The sequence below is a fragment of the Cavia porcellus genome, unplaced genomic scaffold (assembly GCF_034190915.1).
Source record: "Cavia porcellus strain 051 isolate PalLab524CR breed Dunkin Hartley unplaced genomic scaffold, mCavPor4.1 scaffold_12, whole genome shotgun sequence".
Lineage (NCBI taxonomy): Eukaryota > Metazoa > Chordata > Mammalia > Rodentia > Caviidae > Cavia > Cavia porcellus.
Window position 1 is genome coordinate 11,816,034 of NW_026947495.1, and position 15,221 is coordinate 11,831,254.

General features: G+C 38.2%; 1 protein-coding gene across 2 annotated transcripts in view; it reads right to left on the bottom strand.

Annotated features, from left to right (window-relative positions):
- Positions 1-7,337: 7,337 nt before the first annotated feature.
- The window catches only part of Cntnap5 (contactin associated protein family member 5), a 779,115-nt gene continuing 771,231 nt past the window's right edge, over positions 7,338-15,221 (bottom strand). For both annotated transcript variants that reach the window (XM_063258867.1, XM_063258866.1), the window contains one exon: positions 7,338-14,359. In XM_063258867.1, the coding sequence (XP_063114937.1) occupies positions 14,163-14,359 (197 nt within the window). In that variant the 3' untranslated portion in view covers positions 7,338-14,162. The remainder of the gene's footprint in view (positions 14,360-15,221) is intronic.

Consider the following 15,221-nt stretch of genomic DNA (forward strand, 5'->3'; position numbering starts at 1 on the left):
CCCAGATTTTCATAATCTAAGAAAGAGAGTGCTGAGATTAACCAAATTCTCCCAACATCAAAGCCCGTTAGACAGTATTAAGGAAGACTGAGAGACTAGGGGTTCGTTAATTTAGATGGGTCTCCCAGGATGTTTCCAAACAGTTGAGCATGTGAGCCTGGGTGCAGTAAGTGGGGAAGATCTGCACTGCATCGGCCAATCAGCTGGAGCCCAGAGCCAACAAATACAGTGCCGCATTGATCTCTTCTCTGAGAATTGTCGGTGATTTTTTTCTCCTGTGCCTTGAACTTCCAAACTCCAGCCTTTTGGAGCTTTTAGACCCCAGGAATTTTTCCAGTGGTCTTCTAGGTCCCCAAGCTTTCAGCTTCAGACTAAAAGTTACCCCTTAGATTTTCCTGTTTCTATGGCCTTTGAATTTTGACTGAGCCAAATTATCAGCACCCTGGCATCTCCACTCTATAATAGCTTATCTGAGACTTTTCAGCTATCAGAGCTGTGTAAAACAATTCCCTTAACAAATCTTCTCTCATCTATCTCTATCTCTGTCTCTATCTCACTCTGTCTCAATCATCTCCATCTCCATCTCCATCCTCATCTCTATATCTATCACTTATTGTTTCTGGCTTTTTGGGCAGCCCTAATATAGCAGCTCATGTTTCCTTGGACATGTCATAAAATCAGTAAAATACCACACTACCTTTACATACATCCTACTTTTTCCATTTGCTTTCCTTGCAGATACATGGAGGTAAAAAGTCATCCCTGCACTGCTTGTCAGCTTTGGATCCCAACTTTTAATCTCATTCTAAGCTATATTGATCTTTGTGCAGTTCTTGGAATTGTCACACTGGATTTTGCCACTCTGCCTTCTATTAAAACCTGTCTCCTCTCTCATCAATGTCATTTTTCTACTAACTTCTAATTATCGTCTTGACTTAGAGACACAGCTGCAGCAACAGGTCCCTTGTCAGTTACTGGGTCGCATGTGAAGATGAGCGACCTGGACAAAGCCTTGCAGGTCTCGTCTTCTGCTCTCGCGGTTGACTTAGTGGCCACTTCCCTTAAGCAGCGGCCCCTGGCCAGCAGGTACTGCTTCTGCCATATCTTATCATGTTTTTGTTCTCATAACCTCAGTAAAACTTCAGATCAAAGAGATGGGGAACACTTGTTGAAAAGTGAGGGAATTGGCAAGAAATTAATTGTTCTCTCAGGGAGAGATGTAAAATAGAGATGATATTGCACATTATAATACAGGTTGAACATCCCTTGTCTGATATTTGTAGAACTAGAAGTCCTTTGGATGTTGACTTTCAGATTTTACAGTATTTTTAAAGTGCATCATGAAATATCTTTGGAATGGGACCAAAGTCTAAACACAGGATTACTTATATTTCTTAAACATCCTAATCACAAAGCTTAAAGGTAATTTTACATTATATTTTTAGTAAACTAGCATTTTCACTGTGACTTTCAAACTGACTCAGGTCTAATTATCTATCCATTTCTGTGCTCCATTGGTGTCCCCAAAATTATAAATTTTGGGTTTTTGAATTAAGAATGTTCAGTGAACTGGTGGTGTAGAATTGCTCTGTAAGCAATTCCCACAGTTGCATTTTGGTTTCCTCCCTGCCCATTTCTTCCTCCCCTGTGTTTGGTAGCTTGTATCAAATGTTTCAATTTATATTGTGGAATAAATTCTTAGTCCTAGTATAAAAGAAAAGAATATTTAATGTTTAATATCACTTTGAAGTCTTCTTACAAATCCTGGAGGATGACAAAATACAAAGAACCTTTTCATGTATTGGGTGATATGAAACCTGTGCACATTTACCCATTAAGTTGGTGATTATTGAGCTTTAGGCAATTTGGAAAGTTTAGCTGCTTTTTGAAAAAATAAGTTTATAGGTAGATTTTATACCTAGTGATACATTATATACCTAGTGATCATAGGGAATCTGTACCTACACATTATATATTTTGATTCCTCTTTTTTCCTCCATCTCCTCTTCTCCCTCAAAACCCTCTTCCCCTCTCTATTTACAAAATTTTGTTTCCATTTTATAATGTTTTAGTATTTTTTTGAACTTTTCCTTTCCTTCCTTTTCCCCTTTCCCTTCCCTAATTGCTCTTGCCTTTTGAAAATTTTCTTCCCACTTCATAATAACTGTTGTACTGTTTGGTCCTTATTTACTCATTAAGTTTCTCATACCAGAGAAACAATGAGATATTTACGCATGTGAGTCCAATTTATTTCACATAAAAATATGGTTTCAAGTTGCATCCATTTATCTAGAAATGTCTGAAGTTTATCACTCTTTATGGTTAAATAGTACTGCATTGTATTTAAAAATCTTCTTTATCATCTTTGGTTTATGGGCATTTGAATTGTTTCCAAAATTTAGCTATTACAAACACACTTCTCAGATGAAGGAATACAAATGGCAAATAAATATGTGAAAAAATGTTCAACATCATTGCTCATTAAAGAGATGCAAATTAATAAAATGCTGAGATTCCATCTCACTCCAGAATGATTGATATCATCAAGAAATCAGTCAATGCCAATGCTGATGGCACTAGAGAAAGGAATCCTTCTTCACTGCTGGTGGGAGTGCAGATTGGTACAAACACTGTGGAAATCAGTATGAAGATGCCTCCAAAAACTAAAATTAAGGATGCCATTTGAGTATCTTGATTGTACCACAGTGATATGTGCACAACTACGTTTAAGGTTTAGCTGCTCTGTACAGTGTAAAGTAAGGAGTTCAGCATCTAACACATGGCAGTCCTCGTCAGTGCTATATCCTCGCCTGATGAGCCTATGCATGATTTCCTGGAAATCCAAGGCAGACCCACAGTACCACCTACATTCCCAGATGGGTGCTTTGCTGTAGAACAATTTCTATTTTTGGGGAGAAGCACTTGACTTCTATCTAGTCAGAAGTTAAATATTTCATTTTATTCCCAGCTGTAAGTGAATATTACTCCCCGACAGGGTATCCTGCCTTTTTTTTTTTTTTTTTTTTTTTTTATCTACAAGGAAACACCAGCTGTTTCCACCAAAGACCTGGGCCTGAGAGCGAGTCCATCACAGAAGCCTCCTGCAGACATCTGGTAACTTCTACAGGCCTGCACACATGCTTCTACTGTCTGTGTCCCTCACTGGGTTTTGGTAGGTGGTTTGAGAAAGCCTTGTGTTGTTACAAATGGCCTTTAACAATTCTTTTTAACACTTGGTTTTCTTCTTAAGAGGTGGTTTCCTGTACATTGCACTGAGCAGAAGACTCAAGTAGAAGAGTTACACCAGAATCACCAGAAGGCATTACATGAATTAGCTCTGACAGCAAGCAGGTAGAGCTGGGTGTGTTCAAGACCAGAACTGATTATCAGCCCACTCATCCACTAGCCAGATGTGTGGTTCAGGGAAACAGGTGACTTTTCCTGTGTTCTACCTGAGAAACAGAGTCACGGGGAAGAAGCCTGGCCCATAACAATATAGATAATAATTAACAAAATGGGTGTTGAATCCTAATGGTTATGACACCAAAAGCTAAATTTAGTTTAGCAAATTATGTTCCACAGGCTAAATATGATTGTCTAAAAACAGAATAATTATCATCTCTGTGATGTTTTTATTATGACAATATTATGTGCCGTGTCACATGCAAGACAAAAAAGAGTCACAAGATATTGTTTATTATTCTACTTATTATTATGCATTGATTGAAATATTTTATTTCCGTTTTCTTCATAAAGTCAGACTTTCTATTTTCTTACAAATTATGATTATGGTACTGTACACATAGCCAAATTTTCCAAATTTAAGTGTCTAGTTCAATGATATACGACACCTTGTGCAAACTTCACCCAGCATCATCCATCTTCAGGATTCTTTTCTTCTTTCCAACTGAACCTCTGCATCATCAATGTTACATTGTCCTGATCCCCCAGTTCCACATCATGATTACTCTACTTTCTGCTGTTATTATGATTTTGCAGGTAAAACCACTTTTTGTCCATACTGATCATGTGTAGTTGTGAGTTTCACAGTAGCATTTCATACATGCAAATAGTATATCTGATTCAGATCTACGTCCCCCAGAAGCCTCTCATTCCTTTGGTAAGAACTACACACACAACGAAGGACCATAACAAGTGAGCACAAGGTGTCAGGAAGACAGCTTCTGTGCCTGACTTTTCACCTCACCCTCTGTACTTCTGGTGGATAGTGTACTCTCCTCTGCTAGTGAAAGGAGCTGGGATTCTCCAAGGCCATATTGTGCACTGGCAGCTCCTTGCAGGACGCAGCTAAACTTGATTTACCTTTCCAACAAGTCATAGCTGTCTTTAGGGCTTGGGTTTTCTTTCCAGAGATGGATCTGCATTCATGACTCAGCTTTTAGCAGACCTGTCATGTCGGCCACAGACTGAGCTGAGCCATAGGTGCAGTGCATGCCAAAGGCCTTTAGGCCTGGCCTCTGGCTCAGATGAGCAGATGCTGTGAGATCATCATCTACTTGATCAAATTTTGGCTCAGAAAACTTCCTTCATCTTAAGCCATCATAAATAATAAACTAAATTCATTTTGAGTTTGCAATTTGCTGAATGTAGAAGCATAAAATTCCTCTGTTGAGATTCTAACCAGCAAGGTGACAGTGTTAGGCTGTGGGACCCATGGAGGTGATGAGGCAAAGCAGGCAAAGCCCTCATGGAAGGGATTGATGCTCTTAGAAAAGGAACTCAGGACTCCCTGCCTCCTCCCACCATGGGAGGACACAGTGAGAAAGTGACTCCTGCAGTTCCACAGGGGGCTGTGCTCAGAACCTGCCCTGTTGGAAAACCTTTATTGCACTTTGAGCTTCCATAGCTGAAACCTAAACGTCTATTTTTCACATGCCATTTAGTTTAGGATAATTTGCCACGGTAGCCTGGTACTAAGGCACAGTTTAAAATTTTAAATGTTTAAAAGTGGCATGTGCCCTCCCCTACATTACACATCTGCTAGTTCTAAGCTGGATTTCCTCCTGCAGTTCATAGGTTTACACCAAATATGGACGTGAAAAGAAGGATTTGATTTAGCCTAGTGCTCTGATGACTTTTCACTTTATTCTATGATTATGTTATGTTACCACACTGAGTTCCATAAGAGATAGAAAAGGAAACTAATAGTTTTGTGGAGTACCAGAGTATTATTTTAAAATCTTTTGAATGATGAGAAACCCCAGAGATGAAAAGGGAATTATTTACTGAGCGCCTCTCAGCTACTAATTGGAACAGCTGAAATCTGAAGCCATGCCTGTCTAGACAGAACCTAAAAGGTCAACTGCTTTGAAATTACAAATTACTGTAAATATTCTTTTAAGATAATTGATTTTTTTTGAATCGTATCTTCTCATTGTTTCAGAGGGGACATCCCAAGAGCTCTCCATTGTTTATCTGCAGATAATTTATTCAAAATCACAACTCTACTTCACAGCAGAGTCAAAACTATAATTCAAATATATTTCCAGTGTAATTCACTCACAAATTACTACTGAGTACTTGGGAAGAAGAAAACTGTGTTCTCTTGCCTCCACCTCTTTCAGCTTGATTCCCTGTGATACACGCTCTTTGTTTTTTATCAGTTAGCAAGTGATTAAATTCTGTTTTATTTTTTCACAACATAAATTTAAAAAGACATAAAAGAAAATGAGAAAGGCATAAATAATGTGGAGGTCTTGGTGACCATGTGCTCTGTTACTGGTTCTCATGTATTGTTTCTTTCAATATTCCTCATTTATGAAAACTTCGGTTGGGTTTAGATTCCCAATTTTAGTCTGAAAACCTAAAGATCACAGAGGCTAATTTATTTCAAGTCACAACACTTGGGGATGAGATTTTTATGGAACTTGAACCCTGTTTTCCCTGGCTCTACTATCTATGCATCCTTCCCATAGTCTATAGAGTTGAGCCTCATTATCTGGAGCACTCTAGCTTCTCTATCCTTTCATCTGATTCCAAATCATCTTCCTTTCCACATTCTCATTTAGCAACTCTAAAGAGGGTAATAAGTGTCTGAACTTTGCCAAAGCTAATGACATTTATCCATCCCTGTCTCATCTCTCAGCATTTAATGACTCTGTACTTTCTCCTGGTGAAACATTTTAGTTTCTGGTTTCCAAATTTCATAATTGATTCCATTTCTCAATGAACACTTCTAAGTCTCTTTGTCTGGCTTTTACTCTTCAGTCAATCTAGTGCTCCCAGCTCTACTTTCTATTTAGTAATTTCTATCAGGCCTGAGATAATCTCCATCCAAACAAATTTCTATGCCCACACATTGATATTCATATATACATGCATGTGTTTCCCGAGTGTTCCCCAGACCAAGTGGCTCCTGACCTGCCACCTGTCTGTCATTTACACCTAAAGCTTATGTGGAATTTGACAAAATCTCAGAATCTCAGTCCCCACCCCTATCTTTCTCACATTTTAGCCGCCATTTCCCAAAAGAAAATCAACATTCTGCTACCATATCTTCACTGTATAAAACAAAAGTCCAATCTTCCCAATTCTTTCCTCATATACACTTTCCAATTCATTATCTGGTATATTTTATTATATCTGAACTCCGTTACTCTTCTAATCTCTACCAATGCTGTAGCCCTGGTCTAAGTCAATGTTACCTTCCCAAGTCTCTGAAATGGCTCTAAATACTTTTTTTCCTCCCTTCTTGTTCCCTAATGTTCCATTCTCTATTTATCTATTAGGTGATTTTTAAGTCAGTACATCTGATAGTTAACTTCTCTGTTCAAAATCCCTAGTATTTTTTAATGTCTGTATGTTCACCAAGTGTCCACAGATAAAATTCTTAACAAGCACCACATGAAGTAGGTTCTTCTACGTAGCAGTCTATGTTTGGATTTTCACACACACAGAGTCAGTGAGGATCATGATTCCCCATGGGAAGAAGGCACGAGCAAAGGGAGATTTAAAAATGCATCTGCTGAGGTCACCGATTATGGCTTGGTAGAGGACTCAGACTTCCTGTGGAAGGCAACCAACTCAAAATCCCTGCTCTTGACTTTTCTCCACATCGAAGAGCTTACTCTTGTATGCTTCTATGCCAGAAGTGTAGTCTAGTGTAACTCAGCTGAGTGATGAGAGGACCCAGGACAGCATTTCAGCTATACCGAAATCAATAAACCCAGGGAGTAAGAGTTTCTCCCATAAACCCACAGGTCATGTTGCCTGAAAGTTAATGAACTAAGGAAAAAATGGAGCTCAGGGATTAATTGTTCGACTGTTTCATTAATCCAAGAAAAACACAGCCAGACACATTTGTCTTCCAGACAAAATCATACAAAAGTCTTTTTTTATTAAATATACATTATTTACAGTTTAAGTCTTTCTTCTGTACAACAATAACCATAGAAAACAAAGAAATCTAAGGCTAGCTTTAATTTTTCCCATACAGTGTGTTAAGACATGTTATGTGACCTACAAAACTGACTCAGAATGGGGCAACATCACTTGGGTTTTTGTTACAGGAACAAAAATCAGGGGATCCAAAGGGAGACTCCAGCAGATCCACACAAGAGAGGACCTGTTTTTCTGTTTTGTGCTTTTGCCATAACAAATATTCTAATATATATATTTAGGGGCAGCACATGTTGATTATTTATGCAGAACTAATTTTTTTTCTTTGCTCTTTCATTCCTCAGGAAATGAAAGACCCAAATGTACCAGAAGGAGACTAATTTCTCATTTGAAACAAACACTATAATGTTCTATCTTGGGGACTGCGAAATGACATTCCTTGAGCTAAGTTTGGATTGTTTCCTGTCTTTATAAGCCAGATTGTATTGGAATGTGACCTTATGCATCCATGCATAAGTGTCCGATTTCTAGTCCAAGACTTGCAGACCAGAGGAAGGGTATGCTCAAGTCACAGGATGTCAGATTGCCTGTCACTTTGCAAAGTTGATAAGAAGAAAATTCTTGATCTTGGTCCTCACCAAAAAAAAAGTCTCTCTCACAATATGAAGATGCTACTTTCAGCAAGGTCTGATAATTTTTGCAAGAATATTTAAGGCAGGACAAGGTTGCACTTCAATGCTGCCACTCAAAGAGAACAGACTGTGTTAATAGTTCATGTAAAACCCTTGGAATAAGAATGAACTGTAATGCAAAAGTATGTTTAGTCATATGTCCAACTATATCCTGCAAAGCTGTACAGAAGGTTACTACCTGTCAAATGCCTTTTGCAGAGGCCTTAGGGCAATGCAGTGCTCCATCTGCATGTCCAGAGCTTTATAGCATGCTGTGTGGCTACTGCTGGGACCAGCACACCATGATACTAATGAATGTAAGAGAAGATTATAAGCACTAATACAGTGAGTGTAAACTTTGGTCAGTGACATAGGGCTGTTCACCAAGTTTAATCATGTTCTGTTGGAAAGAATTTTCCTGTGTCACTAGAACTAACTGAGGAAAATATCTAGCTTCTGGATAAGGTAACATGTTAGTAGGCCAGAATATGCAAAGTGAAGTTTGAAGAGTGTTACATCCTTATCACTGAGACATGTCCATGGATGGCGGGACCAGGGAAGGAGACAGAAAGATTATTAGATTGACTCTAGGATCATAAGGCTTCTACTCATGGGGGACTCTCATTAGGACTGTAGACTTAAGGGGGTTTTGATAGTTTATTTTCCTTACACCTCTATGTAGGTGCTTCACTTCGGCAGTTAAAACATGTGGTGATACATAGTGGTGATAATCCTGAAGCACCCTGGATAAATTCTAGTGAAATAAAAATCCTGAAAAAAAAAACATCATTGTGATAGGGTTTAGAAGAGTCAAAAATGTTGTCCAAAGTGAGTGGAGAATTCCACAAGTAAAGCCCCTGACACTGCTTCTTCCCTCATGTGTAAGACAATGATCCAAATCCAAAAGAGACTCTGAGTTAGGAGCCAGAAAAATGAGAAGAGAAATGGCCATTAATTTATATGGGGAGCACTGACCCTCACCTCTGATGGTCACTGACTGCCTCCTCTACCTCCTGGACATGCTGCTAGCAGATCTGGTCCAAATATGCAATTCCAGCTTAACCCTCATTCCTATCTGCTCAGTCACTGTAAACTCTAAACATTGCAAAAGACAAGACAGTTAGCCTACAAAGTACAACATTTCACTGGCAAATGCACTTTTCTGTGCTTCCTCAGAATAACTTACTACAAAATAAAAGGAAAAAATTCACTCAAAAATACCAAAACAAATAATTATTAAAACCTTACAGGAAGAATTCAAATGACTGTCAAACCAAAACAAAATGGGAATGTTTCTCTCCTACTAAACAGTTATGTATGAAAAATCCCATAAAATGCTTGGATTAACAACCTTATTTTTACAATGTGTGTGTATGTGTGTGTGTGCGCGTGTGCGTGTGTGTACGTGTGCTATTTTCCCCCTCAAGGTGTGTTATTTTCCCCCTCTATTTGGCATTTGTGAACCCAGACATGAAAACTAGAAACAACTAAAATCTTCAAACTCAATGGTTTAACACATAATAGTGGATGAGTGGATAGTTTATGGTAAGAAACAATCCAAGAACATAGTATGGAAGTAATTCACTTACACTACATGCTTTTAAAGAAAAATATTTCAAACTGCACGAGAAATGTGAAATCTCACTCCGTTATCCTCCAGCTATGACAAAATTTTTGAAATTTCCTGTACTACCTTCCCTTAACTTCCTTTGCCATTTGCAGGAGCAACGATCTAGTTGATTTATTTAGTCTACACCTGACCTGCAGGACAAGTGAGGATTAAGTTCAGCCAAACCTTTAGCTTAAGGAAGAATGAGTAATAGAAGGTACCTCAAAAGCCTTCTGGAAATCTGGTGTTGCAACAAATGCTCGATTAATCATACCACTGGTAAATTCAAAAGAAACGAGGGAAGATGGGGGACGTAGTGTCCAATTTTGTCTAACAAAGAACTCATAGGGCCTGATTTCTGTATCCCTGTGTATCCTGGAGAAGATAGCCTGTGCCTTCTCAGTGTGACTGCTTTAGCTGAAATAATGTGGTGTAGAAAGAGGGTGCACATGACCTTCAATATTTAGACGTTCACAACAGGCATAGAAAGATGCCACTTCGATGGACACATTTTTAGTCAGTTATTTTCTCAAGGATAGACTCATCTTGTTCTCAAAGATTTCCCCCAAAATAAATCATCAGGTCTAAGGAACATTGTAGGAAGTGCTGGATTATGCCAGCCTCCTGCAGGATCATGGAGAGAGGCAATGGCACATAATTACATGAATGGCTCAAAGAAAGAACTGAAAAAGGACAGGAGGGATAAGGAAGTAGAATCTGATGCTGTGTATCTTGGAGAGGATCCCCAGTCTTCACTTAGGCCAGATACAGAAGAAGGAAGTCATTTAAAATTCACTACCTCACACTGAAACAGGAAATTATAGAATTCAGCATCCTTCAAAGTATGTCATAGGAAAGGCCATTTATTCTTGCTGTCCCAACCAACAGCTCACTTCCTTTCATAGAAATCTATATTCATAGATGGATACATTTTGAAGATAAGAAACAAAGTAGTTCACTATAGGTGGAAGTAATTAATTAAATACAAAGTTATATGTACTGTCTAAAAATCTGTTTGTTTCCTGAAGTTCCAGCAAGCAATGTACAAAATATTTTGGAGGATGTTGGCTCCGTGTTGCATAGTGTTTCATATACACTACTATTACAGCAATATGAACAACCCTTGTTAGACTTTAAATTTCTCAAGGGTAAGATGAAGGTGTAGTTTCTATTTGTATACTCAGTGCCGATCACAACTGTTGAAATGGTGGGCAATCAGTATATATTTGATGAAAGAACACAGAAGGAACTGAACAGTCTATTCATTATGTTCACTATGGTGGGCATGATTGTGATAAAAGGCAAAAGTCAGGTTAATACCACCTCTGTTGTTACTAAAGAAAAAAAAATCATTTTAAGATACTAGCCTCAGGAATCTTAAAGTCAATGTTCAATATGTAGTTAAGAGCAAACTGAAGAGGGTAAACTATTCATAAAAATATATCTACAGAAATGACAGATGTCTATTTCTTTAGATGAATTCTCATAGAAATCATGGCAAGCTAGTCTATAAACATAATGAACGACATAGTTGGTATTAAATATATTTTAGAGTAAACAAATACTCTCTCATTTGTATAAATTGGTTTGTTTGGTGGAAATAATATCAATGAAATAGCTTCCTTAAAGTGTGAAATTGTACAGGTATTTTTGGTTTTACTGTAAAATGATCATATTCCATAATTCTTTTCTAAGTAGCAATTACCGGAGCCTGAGTGTCAAAAAGGAGGAGATTATGGTCTACATGATCAGGGAACATGCAGTAAGGAAACTTGAATATCACAGTGAAATAAAGGTTGTTAAAGAATTCAAATGATCTCAAGGTCCAGTTTTAGATTACAATTTCTTGAACATGGAAACACACAATCAAATTACATACAACTAAATAGATCTGGCTACTGCTGAGGAAAGACAGGTAAAATTAGCACTTATTTCCCATTTCAGAGTGTTTTGCTTGGAGGGAGAAGCTTGTTTGCTTTTCAAATATATCTCTTAAAAGTGATAGTACTTTCTGGGGTTTTGACATAATCTAAACCTGTACAAATCATTCAGATTTAGCCCTGAGACTAATTATAATGGGGAGGGACAGAAGGGAAGACTGCACTGCTTGCCACTCACCCTGCTTTTGGTGTTGGGCATAGTGAGCTTGTATGTGCGGTCTATGTAAGCAAGCGGACGCCCGTGCATTCCATGTTGCAGATCTGGGAGCATGTGGCTTGCCCAAATTCTCCTCCCTACAGGAATTTCTCCAGGAATCTATAATAGATGAGACAGCAAATTCTCTGTGAAGGTTTTACTAGTCCAACCTTTCTTCCATAAACACCATGTCAGCAAAATATAGCCATGGCTTCTCAGAGACTTGAATAAGGAAGTGTCCCAATTTTATGACTCATACCTTCCTTTTCTGTTACATTTCATTGATGGAGATGCTTCATGCTAAACACACTTCCTTTCGTGGTGACTTTTACTTCATGTGACAAAGGAATATGTAGCCAAGCAAAATGCTGACATATCATAGCCTTTTTATAGAAATAGAAAACTTAAAAGTGAAAAGTGGGAAAGGGCAGGAAAGGGCAGGTGGATGCCAGGTGTAAAGAGTTTTCATTGTTTTATAATCATTCATCTCTTAGTAAAGCTAGAAAAATTTTAAAAACAGATTTTGGTTAGAGTCAGTGGAAAATAAATTTACTAGAAAAGCATAATTATATCCTAAAAGATGGAAATATTAAGAATCCACAGCAAAGTTTAAGGAAAAATGTGTATTTAGAAATTTTAGAATTAAGGAATACAATAAACGCCTTCATCCTTAGGTCAAACAAGCTCTGAAATTGAAAGCTCTGGAACGAAGTTAGTTTCTCCCTGTGAGCCCCCTTATGGTGGAAGCGGGCGTGAGTCAGAGACAAGAGCAATGCTAGCAGCAAAGGTGGACAGAGGCGATCAACTGGCAAGGCCAGCTAACAGTTATGTGGCAATTCTCTAGCAAATCAAATCTTCTCTGTAAAGAGTATCACTGAGTACTTTCCTCACCTGCAGATCCTTCCACTGCATTTCTAGCATCTTGGAACATTTATATTGCTTTCTCCTGATCTGTTTTTGTTTTTGTTTTTGTTTTTTTTCCCAAAGTGGCAAGAGGCAAAGGTAGGCTTATTATATAGCAAAATCACCAGAGTGCCTGCTGTCACCCACAGATAGGCACAAGAAGTCATTTTGAAGCAATGAACCCCACACTTTTGTTATCAAAAGGAGAAAACAGCCTAAGCTTTGATATCACCTCATTTGGGAAAATAAGTCTAATGAAAAGTGTGCGTAAAAATAGCTACTCTTACACACACACCATGTAACAGATACCAAAATGTGATGTGTTCTAGAATCTCAGGGCTTCTCTGAAATCTAGCAGTGGGTCAACTGGAGGCGGCCACAATACCACATATAACAGAGCTTCCTTTACATCTTAGATAACAGCTCAGTAGACAAAAGTCGATTTATCCTCTCTGTTCTAAATGTCAAAGTGCAAATCTGTATTCACTTTCTTCACCAGATCTCTCATGAGTAGATAGAACGGAAGAACTCTGGTTGGTATTTCTCTTCTTTCATGAAGCTGTTTTTGTTGTTGTTGGTTTTTTTTTTTTTTTCCATTTTTTATAAGCTGAGTTCACAGGATTTAAGCCTTTTCATGGAGCCAGATACTATTTTAGATTTTATTTAAAAGTATTTATCCTGCAGCAACTTACAAGTGTATGTCTAGACTTGTGTTATCTCAGTATAGTAATTCCAAGACTAACCAAGCAAATATGTCTTAGAATATCAAAGGAAGGCTATTTTGAAGTTAGGAAACATCTACTTCCTAGCAGCTTTCTGTACCCCGTATTTTCAAGCTACTATTCAATGCTGCCTCTAGGCTGATGCTATTGTGTGCTGGTCTACAGTGTAGGCCCCAGGAAACGGTAGTAATAAAGGAGCAGGGTAACTGGTCACTAATATTGCAAGCCTATATAAAATAAAAGTCAGAAAAAAAAATTGAATGGGCTGTTTTTGATAAGGAAATGAAACCAAAATAAACACACCTCTCCGGTGATTCATAAAATAGCAGTGAAGCAAGCCAGGACTGATGGGGAGATATCTCTCTGCCCTGGGTTCCCTGGTTCAAACAGACTTGGTAAGTGGGACTGTTAGATGCCTATGTCACAAAGCTCAAGTTCAAAGTAAGACCACGAGACAGAGTGAGTGAAAACCAGAGTGAGTTTGAGAAACTGGATATGCTTATGTGCATACACATGTCTCTTCCTTGTGTAGAACCGTAAAACCTGTGCCTTGAAAGGTCATTGTCACCACGGTGCATGTGTCAGAGAGTACGGAGTAGCCATAGCCGCCTGGTCTCCTGAGCTGAGTCAAGTGGATCGATGCTGTGGTGGATGCAAATGACAAGCGATTCAGATAAAGAGAATAACCAAACTTAAAGTACAGGAAGGGAAGCAGAAAAAGTTCACGACTACAAAATGTTTCTTGGGTGACCCTGCAGTTTCTCAGATGAAATATTCCCTTTTGCACTCACTCACTGTGTTTTGCAAGTCAATATCATTTCTAAAGGAACTGTCCAAGTTCTCAGGGTACTCCTTCTCCTTCATCTGGTTGGTTCGGTGGGATTGCTTATGCTGGTATAGGAAGCGGATCATGATGCCGATGGTGCAGAAGGTAACAAAGATCACCACCGCTATCACTCCTGTAGGAAGGAGGAGGGAGAGAAGTAATGGCCATAAGTTATTGCCTGGGGGGGAAGATGCAGGGCAGACAAATAAGTCTGTCAAAACAAAACAAATTCTGCCACCCACCTGTAAATGAAGACTGCTAAAATGAATTCAGTCTTCAATTATTATAAAATTTAAAACTTCTTCTTTCAGACCAGTGGTATCAAAAGCCAGGTTAAACCTTAGTAGTGTCTTTTTTTTTTTAATTTTAAAGAAATAAAACCAAGCAAAATAAAACAATAAGACAATCAAAAAATAATGAAAGTGATACAGAACTTCAAAGCGAGATGGTAGGGAATCAACAGTGACAATCATGCCTTTGTCATCTTTGTAACAGCTGTCCATACCATCAGACATAATAAACCAAATCAAGATGGAGTAAAATCAATCAAAATAAAACAATGAAAGCAATACAGGACTTCAATACAAGATAACAGGAAATAATGGCTATATAATATATCTTGTTATCTTCAAAATAGCTGCCCGTGCCATCAGATACAACAAAATCAAACAAAACAGTATAAAATTTAACAAAAATGAAAAAAAACTAGATAGTAAGAAACTAACATCCTCCCTTTTCAGAAATTTCCTCCCCTTTCACTTTCTTAATATCTGTTGTACTTTGTGGATCCCACTAACTCTGTCCGTTTTTTATATTAGGGAGGTAACATGATGTACCCATGTGAGTACAAACCATTTTACCCATGAACATGATCTCAAGTTGCATCCATTTACCTACAAGAGCCTCAGCATTATCCTACTTTATAGATGAGTAGCTATCCATTGTACAAAAGGGCCATGACTTCCTTATCCGTTTTGTGGTTGATGGGTAGGCTA